General features: G+C 47.6%; 1 protein-coding gene across 2 annotated transcripts in view; it reads left to right on the forward strand.

Annotated features, from left to right (window-relative positions):
* PLEKHG4 (pleckstrin homology and RhoGEF domain containing G4) overlaps nucleotides 1-20,847 on the forward strand; it is a 169,223-nt gene that overhangs the window by 16,778 nt on the left and 131,598 nt on the right. For both annotated transcript variants that reach the window (XM_048816460.2, XM_048816462.2), the window contains exons 2-3: nucleotides 6,177-6,374; nucleotides 10,805-13,022. In XM_048816460.2, the coding sequence (XP_048672417.2) occupies nucleotides 6,177-6,374; nucleotides 10,805-13,022 (2,416 nt within the window). The remainder of the gene's footprint in view (nucleotides 1-6,176; nucleotides 6,375-10,804; nucleotides 13,023-20,847) is intronic.

Here is a 20,847-nt window from a genome sequence, read left to right on the forward strand (position 1 = left end):
TTAATTTGGTTTTAACTAAACCAGAGATTGCAAGCTAATCATTTCCAAGTGTTTTGTTTTTCTGCAGTGACTGTACCAATTATGCTGCATACTGTCCTGCAGCAGCTTCCAAGGCTGTAGCATCAGTACTGAGCTAGGAGAGTGGATTGGCCACATGCGGAAGTGATTTTTTTTCTCATTTCATTTTGTGGAGCACCACTTTGCTGTATGAGTTGCATTATTTACCAGCTGTAGAGCAGTCAGGCTTGTGGCTGAGTGTCGGCTTTGGTGGGCTTGAGCTGGGTTGTGGTAGCCCATTGTACCAGCGCTTCTCTGGTGGCCCACTGGGTTCTGCAGGATGTAAGCATAAAAACCATATTCTCAAAGGACGTGAGCACCCACATTTCCAGCTGAGATCAACAGCTATGGCTGCACCTCTGAAAAATCAGACCTGACTATGTAGTCCTCCTCTGACTGCAGGTACAGCCTTCCATGGGTGCAAGGATTCTGTGCTTTCATCCTAAACCTACCAGCAGGCTGAAGCAAGAAGCCTATGAGAGAGATGAACTGCTCCTGTTTATGTCATTGGGAAGTTAAATTGCCAACATTAGGTTTCAGAGTTAAGTATCAGCTACAGAATTTAACAGCAGACCATTTTAGCAAAAACATCTAGTGACTCGGGGACTGTAAGCCAAGCATGGGTAAAACATCGGCTTGTCTTCTCCATTCTGCCCCTAAGCATTGGTACCTCTGAGTGAACAGTGCAGGGTGTGGGCTTACATTTGTTCTCTGAAGAGTGCTCTCTTGGAAACTGATGGTTGCTGAAATTAGAGCTGATTGGAAAATAAGTGAAAAATTTAGACTGTTTGTCGAAAGAATGAACACTGAAAAAAGTTCAGCAGAAAACTCAAAAACTGGAAAAACCTCCAGTTTTCCAACACAAGTTTTCAGTTTTAGGTTTTTGGATGAAAAATTGAAACATTTTGAGGAAAGTAGATATTTTATGCTAAAAGGTTCATTTTGTCAAATCCAATTTTCCATTTTTTTAAAAAAAAGTTTCAGTGGAAAATGTTCAACCAGCGCTTGCTGTGGTTCTTAGCAGTGAGCTCAGCAGTACTTCTCTCGTCCAGGTTGTTCAGGGTGTTGCAGTCTAAGTTGAACCCCTGCTTAGTTCTCCTTCCTGTCTCCCTCCTGCAGATTCCAGGGCTAGCTCGGGACTGTGGTTTACCCTCTGGCTGAGGCAGGGTAGTGCGAGGGGTCCAAGGAGAATGGTGCTAAACTTGGCACTGGGTACACCTTGCTGCTTTCTCCGTTATTTCCATTTCTCTCTCTTCTCTGTCCATTGTTGTGTTGGTCTCTCCTCTTTTTATTATTCCTAGTCTCTATATCTTTCCCTCACTTTCCCTTTGTGCCCCTACCATTTCTTCCCATGCTCCCCCACGCCTCGGAGTGTACCTGTGCATGGGTGGCTTTCAGTGAGGGGTAGACACTTGTGGAACTGAGAGCCAGGCTGTGGCCAAGTGTGAGTTCTGACATCTCCATTCTGACTTTTCTGAGCAATTCAGGGCCCAGGCGTATGCATGTGTGCTGCTTGGTCACAAAAAGGCCCAGCGGCTAGATCCACAAAGGGACTTAGGAGCCTTACTGCCACTTTAGGCACATTAAGTCCAACATTTAGACACCACTAAGATCCTCAAAACCAGGGTTCACCTGCCTCTTAACGCTGTAGGTGCCTAAATTCCCTAAGCACCTGCGTTTCTACCAGTAAAGTCTCCATGGCACCTCATTTCTGCTGGTGGGCATGTGCAAACCCACCTAATTCCTGATGCCAATGAGCTGCGGGGTGCCTCGTTCACACCTAAGCCTCGATGGGACTCACACTAGGCATTCCCCTACCTATCTCACCTGAGGGACCAATCCAGCAGGTGTGCTCAGATCATGCCCAACCTGCGCACTAGACAGTAGTGCCCACCTAGGGGATAGGTGTTGCAATGCTGAGCCTAGTAATGTGTGTTTACCCCTAACCCCTGCACAGAGGGGGCATGGAGCAGCTGGCATTGCTGTTCGCTCCCCTCCTCTTCACACCCCTATGGCGTTTGGGGGGCAGGGAGAGAGTGAGGAGCAACTCTCCTTCTTCCTTAACCCCAAACCTGGCCGGTACCTGTGGTGTTTGCTGGAGCAGCACGAGGGAGGAACTGCACTGCTCACTGGCTTAAACTTGTATTTTAGACACACAATATTGACCTCTTTCAGCCCTTCACCGAGGCTGTTTCTTCAGACCTCTCTGAAAGCTAAATGAATAGGTAGGCCAAACCAGCAGAATTCCCGCATTTGGCTGCCCCAGAGAGATTCAGTTAACCCTTTAGACACTTCAGCTGATTGCAGCTGTCATGTATTTACTTCAGAAAGTGCAGCTCTGAGGCAGCATCTGGTTTTCAGTTAAGTTCTACTTTGTAGTCTGTCTCCCAGTCTGGCTTGACTGACCCACAAGGAGATGAGGAGGACTTGCCCAAGGTCCCATAGTGAGTCTGGGACCCAGCAGGATCGGGACATGCCATCCTGCAGGTGTAGCACCTACCATTACTTGCTCCCCCAGCCCTTGGCTTCCAAATGGACTCCTAGAATGGCTTTAGTTCTACCCACTGTACAGTGCCTCATACACAGGGCAAAGCTTATCTCGAGAGCTGCTCTAGATCCATCACCCTCAAAGGGCCAGTGGCTGAGTGGAACTGCAGAGAATGCTAGAAGGTGCTGTTGCAGCAATCAGTGTGTTAATGAGTTAATCCCTGTTTGTGCCATTAAGGTTTCCTACTTAAAACTGAGACTCAGGAAATGTCTGTGTTAAAGGCTGGATTTGTAAACAAGCTAGGTGCATGGTTACTACAGTTGCACACTCAAATCAGGTACCTATGTGTGCATGTGCCCAGAAACAGCCATTTGTGCATGTAACTGCCAGTTAGGTGCATAATTGTGGGTACTCTTTGTGTCCATAGATTGCTTAAAATCAAGCCCCCAAAAGCAGATTGAGGACTGGGAAGATTAACTACATCTTTGTAACGCATCTTACAGGCCTGTAAACCTAACTTCAGTATCAGGCAAATTGCTGGAAACTATTGTAAAGAACAAGAGTACTTGTGGCACCTTAGAGACTAACCAATTTATTTGAGCATGAGCTTTCGTGAGCTACAGCTCACTTCATCAGATGTTTACCGTGGAAACTGCAGCAGACTTTATATACATATATTTATTTGAGCATGAGCTTTCGTGAGCTACAGCTCACTTCATCAGATGTTTACCGTGGAAACTGCAGCAGACTTTATATACATATATATATGTATATAAAGTCTGCTGCAGTTTCCACGGTAAACATCTGATGAAGTGAGCTGTAGCTCACGAAAGCTCATGCTCAAATAAATTGGTTAGTCTCTAAGGTGCCACAAGTACTCCTTTTCTTTTTGCGAATACAGACTAACACAGCTGTTCCTCTGAAACCTATTGTAAAGAACAGAATTATCAGGTATAGAAATAAATATGATATGTTGGGGAAGAGTGGCTTTACAAACATGGCTTTGTAAAGGGAAATTATGCCTCGCCAGTTTATTAGAATTCTTTGAGGGTGTCAACAAGCCTACGGACAAGGCTGATCCAGTGGGTATAGTGTACTTGGACTTTCAGAAAGCCTTTGACAAGGTCCTTCACCAAAGACTCTTGAACAAATTAAGAAGTCATGGGATAAGAGCGAAGGTCCATTCATGGATCAGTAACTGGTTAAAATATAGGAAACAGCATAGGAATAAATGGTCAGTTTTCACAATGGAGAGAGGTAAATGGCAGGGTCTCCCAAGGATCTGTTCGAGGACCTGTTGTGTTCAATGTATTCATAAAGGAACTGGAAAAGGGGGTAAACAATGAGGTGAGTAATTTTGTATTGTCTTCAAATTTTGCCAAGATAGTTAAGTCCAAAGTTGACTATGAAGAGTTACAAATGGATCTTATGGAATTGGGTGACAAAATAGCAAATGAAATTCAGTGGTGATAAATGCAAAGTAATGCACATTGTAAAACATAATCCCAACTATACATATAAAATGATGGGGTCCAAACTAGCTGTTACCAGAGATCTTGGAGTCATCATGGATAGTTCTCTGACAACATCTGCTCAATGCGCTGAGGCAGTCAAAACAGCTAACAGAATGCTAGGAACCATTAGGAAAGGGATAGATAATAAGACAGAAAATATCATAATGCCACTATATAAATCCAAGGTACACCCACACCTTGAATACTGTGTGTAGTTCTTGTTACTCCATCTTAAAAAAGATATATTAGAACTGGAAAAGGTGCAAAGAAGGGCAACAAAAATTATTAGGGGTATGAAAAAGCTTCCCTAAGGTGGGATATGATAGAGGTCTATAAAATCATGATAGGTGTGGGCAGAGTGAATAGGGAAGTGTTATTTATCCTAGAACACACGAACCAGGGTCACCCAATGAAATTAGCAGGCAGCAGGTTTAAAAAAAACAAATGGAAGTACTTATTCACACAACGCATAGTCAACCTGTGGAACTCATTGCCAGAGGATGTTGTGAAGGCCAAAACTATAACTGGGTTCAAAAAAGAATTAGATAAGTTCATGGAGGATAGGTCCAGCAATGGCTATTAGGCAAGATGATCAGGGATGGAACCCCATGCTCTGGGTGTCTCTAAACTTCTGACTGCTAGAAGCTGGGACTGAACAACGGAGGATTGATCACTCAAAATTGCCCTGCTCTGTTCATTTCCTCTGAAGCTGCTGTCTGAACACAGAATACTGGGTTAGATGGACCATTAGTCTGACCCAGTATGGCTGTTCTTATGGTCTTATGTTTACCTAAGGATGTTGCTGCTGCAGCCACAGGGCTCTTTGTCCAGGACATCAGTGCTCTCTGTGCCCCGTGAGAGACAACTGGTCTGTATACACTCCCGTGTTTTGGTGTTTAACGTTTATCTCTGTACTGTTCCTACATAAGGAACAGAATGGATCCCTTCTCCCTCACAAACGCAACTCCTGCGGGCTTTTGGGGATAGATGTAACTGAAGAGAGGTGGGGACTTAGGTATTATCTATATTCTGTGTTTGTACTGTTGTATTAAACAACACTGACAACATGCAATGGCTATTTTCTGTGTGCTTATTTCACTAAAGGTGGGATAATATGCACATTGGAATTTTGTAACATTATCAAGAGGTTTTGACTCAATGCCCATGTTAATAATTGTCTCGTGAAGACTTCCATAGGGCTGCAGGAATGGTATGAGTGTGAGAATAATGGAAGTGCCATCACTGAGCACTGCAGATTTGTGTATTTAGAAAGAAGGGAGATCCCACTCACATACGCCAGAATAGGATCTACAGGGAGTATCTCGGACGGTAGAGACCCTCCCACTGCTCAGGCTACTGTGGGAGCTCTCTGGCCACCAAGCTCCCCTGGGAGTCGAGCATCTGCTCATTACTTTGAGGGAATTATCTGAAAAAATCAGAATGACATACCATTTGGCTCTCCGAGTGCTACCCAATAGCACATACAAAACAACTTCTCCCGCTGATGCATCTGACGCACGGTGCACCATTATGAAAATCACCACTCACTCCACGTGGCTACACCTGTCCTGCTGCACGTCTAATTTTCAAACATGGGGAGAGGGTGGGGTTAATGAAGGCTCTCGGTAGCCCTCAGAGGCATGGAACACCGGCCTTTACACACCTATGTGCTGAGTGGTGCTTCCAGATGTGGAGTGTTTGAAAAGGTGTTTGAAACTTGGGCCTGCAGATCCACACGCCCCACTTCACTGATGTGCGGTAATAACACGTTAATTGCAGCCCCACCCGACTCAGCAGGGAGAAGGATTTGCTGTGTTAGCTTTATGCTGCGATGATCTCAGCACCGGGCGCAGCTCTCTGTTTTGTGAGCGCTTCGCTCACGCACTGAGGGAGCTTATTTTAAAGACTATTTTACATGAAAATTCACATAATAAGGAAGCTAACACGGACTTAAGCTCATTCTTCCTCTTCCTCCCTTGCTTGAAAGGCCCTACATCCTGCAGGTGCTGCACCCCAGGAGTCTTGAGGGTCCTTAGCATGCTATCCCCTCTGTTCTATGCAAGGCGAGGTTGGGACATGCAGCATCTTGGTGCCATTAATGTTCTCTCTTTTGACAGGACTCCGAATCACTGGACAGGTGCATACAGAGTACCTTATCAGTGCTCTACCCTCCGTTTGAGGCCACAGCAGCCACAGTTCTGTGCCAGGTTTTTGACGTGGTGGAGAAGACGTACCGCGGGGATGGATTGCGCTACCTCATAGATTTCCTGATTCCAGCAAAGCACATCTTGCAGTGCATTCAGCAGGATGCCTGTGTAAGTATCACTGTCTCCCAGAGGCCTGTCAGGAGACTTTTCTTGTAGCGTTAGTCCATAAAAGTGCCGGCAAAAAGTATCATTAATGTATTTATTTATTATTATGGTTAGTTTATAGTAGGTGGACAGGCAGATCGACAAGAAGTGGTTGAGGATTAGTTATTGAAACCTGCATTCCAGAAATCAGAAGCGGGCTGGTGCCTTTGTGTAGAGCGTAAACAGAGACCCCGACTGAAGGGAGTTTTAGCTGAGTCTCCTTCTGAACTTTTACTGAGGTACACCTGACTGGAATATGGTAGTTCCTATGCCCTAGCGTCTCCTCAGTGATACGTAGTAGGAGGCCAGATTCTGCTGCTGGCAGGAGAACACTCTGGATGAAACACTGCCAGTCGGTGTTTTGCCCAGAACTCCCACTCCTTGTTGCTGGTTGCTGGAATGTTCCCAGACTCAGTAGCCTCGAGGAGTCACATTACATTGCTGCTACTATGATGCTGAGATTAGCATTTTCCAGCATTGCCAGTGCTCAGCATTACACAATCATGAGTCAGGCTCGCCAAAGTCATTAGATTGGCTTAAAAATTGTGTGATTTAAAAAAAAAAATACACAGGGTTTTGTTGTTTGTTTGGTTTTTTTTTTTGGTCTTCTGGATTCTGAGCCTTTAGGGTGCACCTGGGTCACATTTTCATGGTTTTCACCTCAGCCAGGAGGGCTCGAAACTTCTTTTTGAAAGCTGAGATTCTTGCTTGATCACTTGCCTCCAGGAGTTGGGGATTTAAGAAAAACAACAAATATCATGAGAACTGTGATGAAATTGCAAATGTTGGCAACACTGTAAAATGTTTGGCCTGCTTGTGAGTGGCCTCCAGCTGGTGTGTGTGCAGCCTTGCACATCTACTTTGCACTACCACACTTGTGTGTGATCTATTTGTCAGTGCATGAAAATTGTGATTTACATATGAAAATGCACACGGGCTGCAATCTGTCACCTGGATGTGCAGGTGTTCATGCTTGAATGTATATATGCAGGTGTGCACATCTAACATTGTACACACAGAGGTGCAGGCCAGGTTGCAGTCTGTAATAGAGTGTACAGGCTCTTTGAGATTTATGGGGAGCCCTCCCCGTTCAGTAATACCCTGTTCTAGATTTGCCCATAAAGATCCTGTGAAACAGGAGATGTGGTCCCTGGGGGGTAGGCAGGGGTTGTGGGGAAGCACTTTGGGTTTATAAAGAAGCTCCTTCTTCAGACCTCAGGTTTAGGGCCCAAGGCTGGGGCAGGTGGGCCGCAGTTCCCCTCCCAGTCAGAGGGGATCAGCTGACTCTTGGTGATGCCAGCCAGTCATTCTTTGAGAACAAGGCCTGCTGGGATATGTAGTCCATCTGGTCGTCATATTCAGACCCTAGGGTCTGGCAGAGCATGCTGGGAAATAAGGGGCGGTTGTGAGGGTTTCCCAGGGTGAGCCTGAGGCCTTCTGGCAGCCCCCTGGGACTTGCTGCTGTGCAGTGCCTGTGGGGCAGCCCCCCTGAACAATGCCTGGCATTGCCACCTTGGCAAGTCCACGGCGAAGGAAGGGTCTTCGGCCCCTGCTGCAGGCAGCTTCTTCCCTCCAACTGGCTGCCTTCCCACCTCCCGCCTCCTGGGGGAGAACAGCCCCTCCGGGCTGCTGGCGCTCCCGGCCCTCAGTGGCCAAGGAGAGGTGGGTAGGCAAGCGGGAGGGCTGAGAGGAGACGGGGAGAAGCAGAGCGAGTCGCACAGCTCCGGGGCCGGCTCTTTGCCCTCCTCCCCCGGCCCTCCCACGGCGCGTGGGTCGGTGCTTTCCTCTTCCTCCCGCCTCCTCTCGGTGCTGCACCCTGGGAAGCGGCAGAAGAGGAGCCCTGCTGGAGCTGCTCCCTGTCGCCCGGCCTGGGCGTGGTGAGTGCCCCGGGGCTGCTCTCGCAGGCCGGGAGGCGCTGCCTGCACCGGGCAGAATCTCCACAGCTGCAGGAGGAGCAGGGGTGGCGCTGTCAGCAAGGGGCCCATCGCCTGGCTGGGGCTGGGGGTGCATAACGAATGGGGGTCGGTGTGCAGGGGACACAGGCACATCATGCTGTATACAAGAGTTGGCCTGTATAAGTAGGGGCATAGCGAGCAGATCGAGGGACGTGATCATCCCCCTCTATTCGACATTGGTGAGGCCTCATCTGGAGTACTGTGTCCAGTTTTGGGCCCCACACTACAAGAAGGATGTGGATAAATTGGAAAGAGTCCAGCGAAGGGCAACAAAAATGATTAGGGGTCTGGAACACATGACTTATGAGGAGAGGCTGAGGGAACTGGGATTGTTTAGTCTGCAGAAGAGAAGAATGAGGGGGGATTTGATAGCTGCTTTCAACTACCTGAGAGGTGGTTCCAGAGAGGATGGTTCTAGACTGTTCTCAGTGGTGGAAGAGGACAGGACAAGGAGTAATGGTCTCAAGTTGCAGTGGGGGAGGTTTAGGTTGGATATTAGGAAAAACTTTTTCACTAGGAGGGTGGTGAAACACTGGAATGTGTTGCCTAAGGAGGTGGTGGAATCTCCTTCCTTAGAAGTTTTTAAGGTCAGGCTTGAGAAAGCCCTGGCTGGGATGATTTAATTGGGGATGGGTCCTGCTTTTGAGCAGGGGGTTGGACTAGATGATCTCCTGAGGTCCCTTCCAACCCTGATATTCTATGATTCTATGGCCAAAGCAGTTATCACACACGTGGCGGGGGGGATTCAAATATCAGGAGACAGACCAAAAATCCATGATTAATTCCCAGCTCAGAACCACTCCTGGCAACTGGAGGGTATTTTCCCAGAGCCTGTGGATAGGTGGCTGACTACTGCTCCTACCGCTAGAAGCCCTGCTGTGCTCCCTCCATCAACTTTCCTTGTACCTGCACCTCCTTCAGCCAGCCAGGTGCAGTGGCCTCCTACCATGGGCCAAGATCTTTTGGCCTCCATCTCCCAAGTGTAGACCCTCAAATAGTGGCAGATAAGCAGTGCCCTTTACTTGGTGCAATATTCCAGCTGGGTTTAACCCCGGTTTCTGAAATGATGCCCCTTTGCCCATACTTGTCAGAATTGAGTCATTCTCCTAGTGTAACTGCGTTAGACACACTCCAAAAGCTCTGTTTAAAAAAACAGAGAACTTACGTTCTACAGAAGAAAACAGAAACCTTAAGCCGGACCCATATTGACCACTTCAGCATTGCTTTGCTAGCACAGGCTTGAATGTTCTTCATTCAGATCCCTCTGTAAAACACATCTCACTCATGAATCCTTTCGGTGATAGCCCACAAAGAATATAGAGAAGAGAAGCCTATAGCAAAGGGAAAAAGGCAGCTTGTAGTCTCAACCTGCACGCTGGTATCCTGTGTACTGAGGTCTACGTCTAGTGCAGATTGTGAGCACGTGAAGGCAGGCAAACATCACCAGTGCTTGCACAGCCTATGTCTCATTCTAGGCAGGCGTCTGGCCACTTGCACTAGTGAGTAAAAGACTCTGCCTGCAGCCTTTGAAAACTGTTCATGTTAGTGCAGTAAATCATCTGCAAATTTGCAACAAGTAAGCAGTTGTCTGGGTGCATTGGCTTAGGTACATACATTGTCTTGGTTGCTAGTGAAGTTCAGAATGTTTGGAATTCCTTTCTCATTCAGTTCCCTCTGCCCCAGTAAGTCACAGCTCAGAGAGAGGTGGGGTCTTCTGGCTTGAGCATTGCTCTAGGACAGTGGTTCCCAAACTAGGGGTGCTACTTGTTCAGGGAAAGCCCCTGGTGGGCCGGGCTGGTTTGTTTACCTGCCGCATCCGCAGGTTCAGCCGATCGCAGCTCCCTCGGCCCGCGCCACTTCCTGCAGTTCCCATTGGCCAAGAACGGCAAATCGTGGCCAGTGGGAGCTGCGATCGGCCGAACCTGTGGACGCAGCAGGTAAATAAACCGGCCCGGCCCACCAGAGGCTTTCCCTGAACAAGCAGCACCCCTAGTTTGGGAACCACTGCTCTAGGATGTGGGAATCCTTCTGTGTTCTAAATCCAGCTTCTCTGTGCCCTTTGCCAGGTCACTTCACATCTCTGTGCCTCATTTCCCCCATCTTTAAAACAGGGATAATAACGAGGCACGAGGCCACCTTGCAATGTGTTAATTCATTTTGCTTAACAATCTGTTCTGCCTTGTATGTAGTTGTGACACTCTGACCTTTCCCAGACCTGAAGAAGAGCTCTGTGTAGCTTGAAAGCTGGACTCTTTCACCACAGACGGTGGTCTAGTAAAAGATATGACCTCCCCCACCTTGTCTCTCATATCCTAGGATCAAAACACAGTACAGCAACACTGCAAACTGTAATAGGGAGCCAGTCATTTTTTTCTGTCACAAAGACTGTGGTGACCTCTTTCTATCACTGGTGCTGAAATGCTTTTCTCCTCCCTACAGGTTCAGTACTGTGGATTGCTGTTCCACCATGAAGGCTGGCCTCTCTGTGTCCATGAGAAGATTATAGTCCAGCTGGCCTCTATAGACTGGCGAGCCTTAAAGCCCGGTGACTTCTACCTGCAGGTGGTGCCCTACCTAAAGAAGTCGCCACGAATAGTACTGAAATGTTTGGCAAATGACAAACATAATGTAGAGGAAGTTGTGGTCCCAGAGGTCTCCTACACCTCTGTTTTTTCTGTGGAATGGTTGGAGTCCATCAATGGAGAGCGGATGGGTACAGCTCTGGAAAATTGTTTACTAGCCTCTGATGATAAAATATTCCGGGTTCCTTGGGATAAAGTCGTCAATCCTGAATTTATTGATAAACCAAAAATAATTGAAAATAATATCACAGCTCTCAAAATGGCTGAAGAATCTTCAAATTTGTGCTTCCCAATGGAGCATCCCAAATGCGACTCACCTGCTCCTGGGCCTCAAGCTTCACAGGAGCAAGAAGTGATGCAGGACAATTTGGTCATTAGCAGGACGACTCAGGAATCAGCTGACACCGTTGTCAATGGTGTGTGTCCTGTGCCCCTGGAGGATTCTGAAAGTGACCCTGAAGGAGAGTACGTAGAGCTGATGGAAGTTTCACTGCCGAGATTTGGGCCACAAGTGGGCTCCTTAACCCAATCGATAGCCTTAAATTCTAGAACTCAACCCAGACCCAGAGTGAATGTCTCGAAAGACAAACACAGGCTTATTGTCCTTCGGGACAGTAGCACATGCTCAAAAAACTTGGTTTGTTCAGCACTTATACAAAAGCAGCACAGTCAGACGGACACATCAAGGACCCCTTATTCAGGGGCTCATGAAAATGTAATTCATTTGGAAAACAACAAAATGATGCGACATGGTGAATTGTTACCAAAAAGTCAGCTGGAATCAAATGATCCTGGCAGTGTAGGGAATTCAGACTGTAAATTTCACACAGCTGCATCTCCAGCCAGCAGTGCGGAGAGTTCATCCTCCGTGGGGCAAGGGGCACACAGTGAGCACACGATAGACTGGAGATATGCAATGTGCAGTTACAATGATGTTTGTGCTGGAGACAGTGCTGAATGCAAGGAACAATTAATAGAGACTCCTGGAAAAACAGAAGCTGAAAGCGATGTCCGTGGGGCAGAAACTGGCAAAGAAACCACAGAGCTGAGCCCAGAAGCCCTTCCATTTAATGCTGCTGCTAGGGAGGGAATGCAAAATCAATTGAGAGCCCATGAAGACAGTGACAGCGCCAGGGTGTATTTTTCTCCTGTTTCGGTCATAGGACATTCCACACCACACTGCAGACTTGAGGAAGACTCTGGCATTCAGATTACATCTGAATCCTCACGTCTGACAGAACAATGCTTCCGTTCATCAGTGGATGTGCCAGATAGAATTGTAGAACACAATCATTGCAGTAATCCACTAGTAGAACTTAGTCCTCTGTTAAGTCAGCCTGCAAAGTTGAAGCGAGGACAAGCAGACCAGTTAGGAGAGTTAGGCAGTGGAGTTAGTGTTGAGGAAGTCTGCAAAGAGACTGATGAACAAACATTCACTGGGAACGAGAAGCAGAATAGCCATCCATACTCCTCTGCTGTTGACAGGGGGATGGATGGATACTTGTCACAGGACAAAGGACAGGAGGTCATGGGCTGTACACAACAGAAAGGAGAAGAAACTAAACTACTCCAAACCTCTGGGCTAATAGAGATCAGACAGACAGCAAAACAGTTAGACAACAATGGCACAATGGTAGATGTACATATAGAGAGCTCCTACCAAATTGGAACCAAAAGGGATAGAGAGAAATGTGAGGAGAAACAAAGCTGTGTGGAAATCCAGTGTCACAAAAGTGTAGTGAACTCTGTGCTATTGCAAACCCCAAGGGAAGGGGTTGGCCTGGAATTTGTGGCGGGACAGGATTTGCAAGGGGGTCCGGAGAACAAACAAGGTGCTCCTGAACAAGAGGGGTCATGCAGAAGGACCAACCCAAAGGCTGGGAATGAGTCAGCAGCCTTGGAAACTCTAGACATGCTGAAACCCAAAGCAAAGGAACTGGCGGCCACACTGCCATCTTCTCCACCTACTGATGGGGATAATGCTAAGAGGCCAATGCAGTTGGCTGAATGGAACAGCAATACAAAACCCACCCCTTCCAAGCAGGAAGCAGCTTCTCAGGATTCACCTTCTAAAGGTAAGCATCTATCCTCTGTATTTGAGACACACACGCATACAGAGAGAAGGGCCCAGACAGCCTACCCCTGACAGTCAGCTGCCTCCTGGAGAAAAGAATTTGGCAAATGTTAAACACTATTTAAACACTAATTATATTTGTGCATTTAGATGAGCCTATGGCTGAGAGAGGATTCTGGAAGTATTTACCTTTTCACTATGAATGTATACTGGCAGGAGAGGCATTATTCTTACCCAGAATCACTATGGCCTGGGGTTGTCATCCTACATTCAAGTGGACATAGTGTGGGTATTTTGTCCAACACAACATTGCCAACCTTTAAAGCCTTTCTGTTGACCAGGTAATCCCCACATCCCATGGTAATGTGCACTTAATAAATATGCACAATCGAAATATGTAATCATCATAGAAGATTAGGGTTGGAAGAGACCTCAGGAGGTCATCTAGTCCAACCCCCAGCTCAAAGCAGGACCAACCCCACTAAATCATCCCATCATAATAGAATATATATTGTTCTGACCCTTTCATAATTGAAGGCCAAATCTGGGAGGTTACCTGGGGCAGAAGGCTACAGCAGAAAAAGGCCACAGGAAAACAGATAGGCTTTTTAATGTGACCTGAACACCAGATTTGGATTCTGGTTAAGCAGTGTAGAAAGAAAATCCTAGTATTGAGGACCCCCACTGAAAACGCCCTCTCTCCAACTCACTTATGATTAAACTAGCAGGCTATTAGCCTGAGTGGCCTGGCTCATCGCAACGTTTCAGGTGGGGAAACGAAGGCACAGTGAGGTTAAGTGGCTTGACCCAAGTCACACAGTGTTTCAGTGGCTGAGCTGGGATCAGATCCCAGATCACCTGACTCCCCGGCTTGTGCATTAATGAAATCACCCATCCTTCCCACAGAGGAAATTGGACATGCAGTTAAAATTTCAGGCTCCTGCACAAGGTTATATGCATGGAGTGTCTATTCAGACAGAGTGTAATACCAGAGTCATAGTGTCTCGAGAGTTAGCAGAGCTACAAAGCTAACCGTGCAGTTCAGATCTTCCAAACCATTGTATGGGCACCGGACACTCCAGTGAGCAGGGCCGGCTCCAGCGTTTTTGCCGCCCCAAGTGGCAAAAAAAAAAAAAACAAAAACCCCTTGCTGCCGAACACAGAGGTGGAGTGAAGGTGCGGCCGTGGAATTGCTGCCGGCGACTGAAGAAGAGTTGTGTCCCTGCCGCCCAGCGCAAAACGCGCTCTGACGGAGCGGCCGCTGAATTCCTGCCACCGCCGCGGGCGGATTGCCGCCCCAGAGCCCGACGTCCTGCCGCCCCTTTACATTGGCCGCCCCAGGCACCTGCTTGGTTCGCTGGTGCCTGGAGCCGGCCCTGGCAGTGAGACATCTCTAAGTCAAGGAAAAATTAGCAGGGGCTGGAAGAGTAGAATGAGAGGACAGTTGAAAGGCTATGGGAAACAGACCATGAAACTGCATTAGCTAGAGCTTGCCTGACCTTACCTGACCAAATCTAGAGAGACAGATCTTGTGGGGTCTCGGCAGACAGAAGGGAACTTCCATACAGTGCCTGTACTGTAGATAGAAAAGGAGTACTTGTGGCACCTTAAAATCCCCACCTTCCTTTTGTTGCACTGCAGCCATAACTGAGCCGTGGGTTCTGGTTACAAGCATAGTTGTTGTTACCTGACTGTTACATGTGCAAAAGTTGCAGTATTGTCCGGGCCTACTTATATCCCTGTAATTGGGCTAACATCATATTCTGTGTCTTTTGGACTGGCCATGTCTATATTGCGATTGGGAGGGGTGATTGCAGCATGTGTAGACATAGCTAGATCAAAGGTGGCTTGAGTAACGATAGCAGTGAAGCCATGGCAGCGGGGTGGATGCCAGGGGCCTAGCCCTGCCCTCTTAGGACCCTGGGTATGTACTTGCACAGCTGCTGCCCATGCTGTCCCAGCTTCACTGCTATTGTTACCTGAGCTAGCTAGATACTGGTGCTGCAGTCACACATCCTGATTGCAATGTAGACATACCCACAGTTAGAGCGTGTCTACAGAAAAGCATCAGGACCCACTAGGATGTAACTGGGTTTCCTGGCAGTTATAGATGTAGAGAAGATTGGGTGTTTGTGAAAGTGACGTATTGAGAGCTGGAGAAACCAACTTGCTCTACCTGTTGTTCTGGTACACTGTGGGTGAGTTCCCCCTGGCAGTGCCACCCAACTAATGAACATCAGTCCGGACCAGACACATCCACACAAAGAATAGGATTCCACTTCCATGCCCAGCATGTAGGCTTTTCAATGGTGGATGCTAGTACTTAACAATTGTGATGTCCCCTTAGAATGAGACACTCTCCACATGGGCTACAAAGCAGCCATTGGATGGTAACTGGTTTTAGTCATTGCTGTCCTGTGCCAGATTTTGCCTGATTACCCAGAGATGAAAGCCACATGGCTGGAAGTCAGAAAACCTGGGCATTCAGGGTTTTGCCACACACTTTTTAAATGACCCCAGTGTCTCTTTGCCTCAGTGCTTCAATGTTCCTATCTGAGGAGTCCAAAAATAACTGATTCCAGTTGAGGTTATGAGATAATGAAAGTGAGAGATGCTGGCTGCTCTCCAGTTCATGTGCAATGTCTAATCACTGCAGTAGTGGAACTTAGTGACATAATACTTGGGGGAAAGCAAAGGGCCTTTCTGTTTCAAAAATACACTAGGGTTTTAAAGGACATGCCAGTGGTGATATTGCAGAACTAGGTGAGTCCCGCCTGGATGTTGCTATTCTGAGCTGTGGCCAGTGGCCCTTCAGTTGAAAGGTCTTACGTTAAAAATATTTTGAGTAAAGTATGAGTTAAGGGGTAAGGAAAACCAAAATGTTGTTTCAAAGCTGAGAGTACGTGGCTTTTAAAAATAGTCATAGTGTTTCCTTACCAGTGTCATTACAATAAATTCATAGAATCATAGAATATCAGGGTTGGAAGGGACCTCAGGAGGTCATCTAGTCCAAATCCCTGCTCAAAGCAGGACCAATCCCAACTAAATCATCCCAGCCAGGGCTTTGTCAAGCCTGACCTTAAAAATATCTAAGGAAGGAGATTCCACCACCTCCCTAGGTAACGCATTCCAGTGTTTCACCACCCTCCTAGAGAAAAAGGTTTTCCTAATATCCAATTTAGACCTCCCCCACTGCAACTTGAGACCATTACTCCTTGTTCTGTCATCAGCTACCACTGAGAACAATCTAGATCCATCCTCTTTGGAACCCCCTTTCAGGTAGTTGAACGCAGCTATCAAATCCCCCCTCATTCTTCTCTTCCGCAGACTAAACAATCCCAGTTCCCTCAGCCTCTCCTCGTAAGTCATGTGTTCCAGTCCCCTAATCATTTTTGTTGCCCTCCCCTGGACTCTTTCCAATTTTTCCACATCCTTCTTGTAGTGTGGGGCCCAAAACTGGACACAGTACTCCAGATGAGGCCTCACCAATGTCGAATAGAGGGGAATGATCACATCCCTCGATCTGCTGGCAATGCCCCTACATATACATCCCAAAATGCCATTGGCCTTCTTGGCAACAAGGGCACACTGTTGACTCATATCCAGCTTCTCATCCACTGTAACCCCTAGGTCCTTTTCTGCAGAACTGCTGCCGAGCCCTTCGGTCCCTAGTCTGTAACGGTGCATGGGATTCTTCCGTCCTAAGTGCAGGACTCTGCACTTGTCCTTGTTGAACGTCATCAGATTTCTTTTGGCCCAATCCTCTAATTTGTCTAGGTCCCTCTGTATCCTATCCCTACCCTCCAGCAATTCTACCTCTCCTCCCAGTTTAGTGTCATCTGCAAACTTGCTGAGGGTGCAATCCACACCATCCTCCAGATCATTTATGAAGATATTGAACAAAACCAGCCCGAGTATCGACCCTTGGGGCACTCCACTTGATACCGGCTGCCAACTAGACATGGAGCCATTGATCACTACCCATTGAGCCTGACAATCTAGCCAACTTTCTATCCTCCTTTCATTCATCCAGCCCATACTTCTTTAACTTGCTGGCAAGAATACTGTTGGAGACCGTGTCAAAAGCTTTGCTAAAGTCAAGGAACAACACGTCCACCGCTTTCCCCTCATCCACAGAGCCAGTTATTTCATCATAGAAAGCAATTAGATTAGTCAGGCATGACTTGCCCTTAGTGAATCCATGCTGACTGTTCCTGATCACTTTCCTCTCCTCTAAGTGCTTCAGAATGGATTCCTTGAGGACCTGCTCTGTGATTTTTCCAGGGACTGAGGTGAGGCTGACTGGCCTGTAGTTCCCCATATCCTCCTTCTTCCCTTTTGTAAAGATGGGCACTACATTAGCCTTTTTCCAGTCATCCGGGACTTCCCTGGATCGCCATGAGTTTTCAAAGATAATGGCCAATGGCTCTGCAATCACATCTGCCAACTCCTTTAGCACTCTTGGATGCAGCGCATCCGGCCCCATGGACTTGTGCTCGTCCAGCTTTTCTAAATAGTCCCGAACCACTTCTTTCTCCACAGAGGGCTGGTCACCTCCTCCCCATGCTGTGCTGCCCAGTGCAGTAGTCTGGGAGCTGACCTTGTTCATGAAGACAGAGGCAAAAAAAGCATTGAGTATATTAGCTTTTTCCACATCCTCTGTCACTAGGTTGCCTCCCTCATTCAGTAAGGGGCCCACACTTCCCTTGACGTTCTTCTTGTTGCTAACATACCTGAAGAAACCCTTCTTGTTACTTTTAACATCTCTTGCTAGCTGCAACTCCAAGTTTTATTTGGCCTTCCTGATTTCACTCCTGCATCCCCGAGCAATATTTTTATACTCTTCCCTGGTCATTTGTCCAATCTTCCACTTCTTGTAAGCTTCTTTTTTGTGTTTAAGATCAGCAAGGATTTCACTGTGAAGCCAAGCTGGTCACCTGCCATATTTACTATTCTTTCTACACATTGGGATGGTTTGTCCCTGTAACCTCAATAAGGATTCTTTAAAATACAGCCAGCTCTCCTGGACTCGTTTCCCCCTCATGTTATTCTCCCAGGGGATCCTGCCCATCAGTTCCCGGAGGGAGTCAAAGTCTGCTTTTCTGAAGTCCAGGGTCCATATTCTGCTGCTCTCCTTTCTTCCTTGTGTCAGGATCCTGAACTCGACCATCTCATGGTCACTGCCTCCCAGGCTCCCATCCGCTTTAGTTTCCTCTACTAATTCTTCCCGGTTTGTGAGCAGCAGGTCAAGAAGAGCTCTGCCCCTAGTTGGTTCCTCCAGCACTTGCACCAGGAAATTGTCCCCTACCCTTTCCAAAAGCTTCCTGGATTGTCTGTGCACTGCTATATTGCTCTCCCAGCAATATAAACTGCTCCCATGAGAACCAGGGCCTGCGATCTAGTAACTTCCGTGAGTTGCCAGAAGAAAGCCTCATCCACCTCATCCCCCTGGTCCGGTGGTCTATAGCAGATTCCCACCACGACATCACCTACTACTCACACTACTAAACAATCCAGAGACACTCAGGTTTTTCTGCAGTTTCATACTTGAGCTCTGAGTAGTCATACTGCTCCCTTATATACAGTGCAACTCCCCCACCTTTTCTGCCCTGCCTGTCCTTCCTGAACAGTTTATGTCCATCCATGACAGTATTCCAGTCATGTGAGTTATCCCACCAAGTCTCTGTTATTCCAATCACATCATAATTCCTTGACTGTGCCAGGACTTCCAGTTCTCCCTGCTTGTTTCCCAGTCTCCTTGCATTTGTGTATAGGCACTTGAGATAACTCGCTGATCGTCCCTCTTTCTCAGTATGAGGCAGGAGCCCTGCCCTCTTGCGCACTCCTGCTCGTGCTTCCTCCCGGTATCCCACTTCCCCACTTACCTGAAGGCTTTGGTCTCTGTCCCCCGGTGAACCTAGTTTAAAGCCCTCCTCACTAGGTTAGACAGCCTGCTTGCGAAGATGCTCTTCCCTTTCTTCGTTAGGTGGAGCTCGTCTCTGCCTAGCACTCCTCCTTCTTGGAACACCATCCCATTGGTCAAAGAATCCAAAGCCTTTTCTCCGACATCACCTGCGTAGCCATTCGTTGACTTCCACCATTCGACAGTCTCTACCCAGGCCTTTTCCTTCCACGGGGAGGATGGACGAGAACACCACTTGTGTCTCAAACTCCTTTATCCTTCTTCCCAGAGCCACGTAGTCCGCAGTGATCCGCTCAAGGTCATTCTTGGCAGTATCATTGGTGCCCACGTGGAGAAGCAGGAAGGGGTAGCAATCCGAGGGCTTGATGAGTCTCGGCAGTCTCTCCATCACATCGTGAATCCTAGCTCCTGGCAAGCAGCAGACTTCTCGGTTTTCCCGGTCGGGGCGGCAGATAGATGACTCAGTCCCCCTGAGGAGAGAGTCCCCGACCACTACCACCCGCCTCCTTCTCTTGGGAGTGGTGGTCATGGAACCCCCAACCCTAGGACTGTGCATCTCATGCCTTCCAATCGGCGGAGTCTCCTTCTGTTCCCTTCCCTCAGATGTATCATCTAGTCCACTCTCTGCATTAGTACCTGTTGAGAGAACATGAAAATGGTTACTTACCTGTATCTGCGTTGCTGGTATATGGATGCTCCCCTTTCTTCTTCTGGAGGTCACATGCTGCCAAATTTCTTCACCATCCTCCTGTCCCCGCTGTGCAGGCTGCTCTGAATCTTCAGAACATTGTGCCCGTAGAAGCATATCCTGACGTCTGTCCAGGAAATCTTCAGTTTCTCTTATGCAACGCAAGGTCGATACCTGTTGCTCCAGACCTTGAACCTTCTCTTCCAATATGGAGACCAGCTTGCACTTTGTACAGACAAATTAAAGTGCAAAAGGGGATAATGTACCTCACAGAGATGTGGGAAGCTTAGTTCGGTCGATAACATTTGTGAGGGCTTTGAGATCCTTGGATGGCAGGTGCTTGTTTAATTCATTATGATTCATCTCACCATTTCTAACCCAAAGAACAACTAAGGCCTCATCTGCACCTAAGACTTAGGGCAACCTATGTACATCACTCTCGGTTTGAAAAACTCACCCCAGTGAGAGATGTCGTTAGACCGACCTGAGCCCCAGTATAGACACTGCTAGGCTGACAGAAGAATTCTTCCGTCAACTAGCTGTTGCCTCTCAAGGGGGTGAATTTACTACAGTGGCAGAAGAACCTCTTCCCGCACTGTAGTGTCTACACTGCAGTGGTGTAGCTGGAGTGCGGAGCGGTGCCACTGTAGTGCTTGTAGTGTAGACATAACCTTAGAGATACAATTCCAAAGTGAACTAGCCACAATTTGCTATCCTTTTGGTATTCGTTTCCAGCAGCGTTCCCTGCCAGCTGTTCTGTGTCTGTAAGTTCGAAGAGCTACAGAGTGAAATTCTTGATAGGTAAGTTCATAGAATCATAGAACTACAGGATTAGAAGGGACTGCAAGGGTCATCTAGTCTAACCCCCTGCCAGTTCACATTATAGTTGAGGTGGTAAAACTGTTGCCATTATAATCCCATATTTTATCCCACCCCTAACTTCCCAAATTGAGCTGAAACATACTTTGCTTGATCTCTGCCCGAAAGTGAACTGTCTTTGGAAAGTCTGAGCAAAGCCCCTTCTGCTGTGTCTGAGTTGGGAGAGCCCGGCAAACCCAGGTTGCTCACACTTACAGAAATTCCGGCTCCCATTTCCCCTGCACTGATCATGTAAATACAAGTCAGATTTGCCGTGGAAGGAGTCCTCATCTGGGGGGGGGGGGGGGGGAAATTGGCTGTGAATTAAATGGTTATATGACTGAAAAATCACTTCCA

This window comes from Caretta caretta, chromosome 12 (assembly GCF_965140235.1).
Source record: "Caretta caretta isolate rCarCar2 chromosome 12, rCarCar1.hap1, whole genome shotgun sequence".
Taxonomy (NCBI): domain Eukaryota; kingdom Metazoa; phylum Chordata; order Testudines; family Cheloniidae; genus Caretta; species Caretta caretta.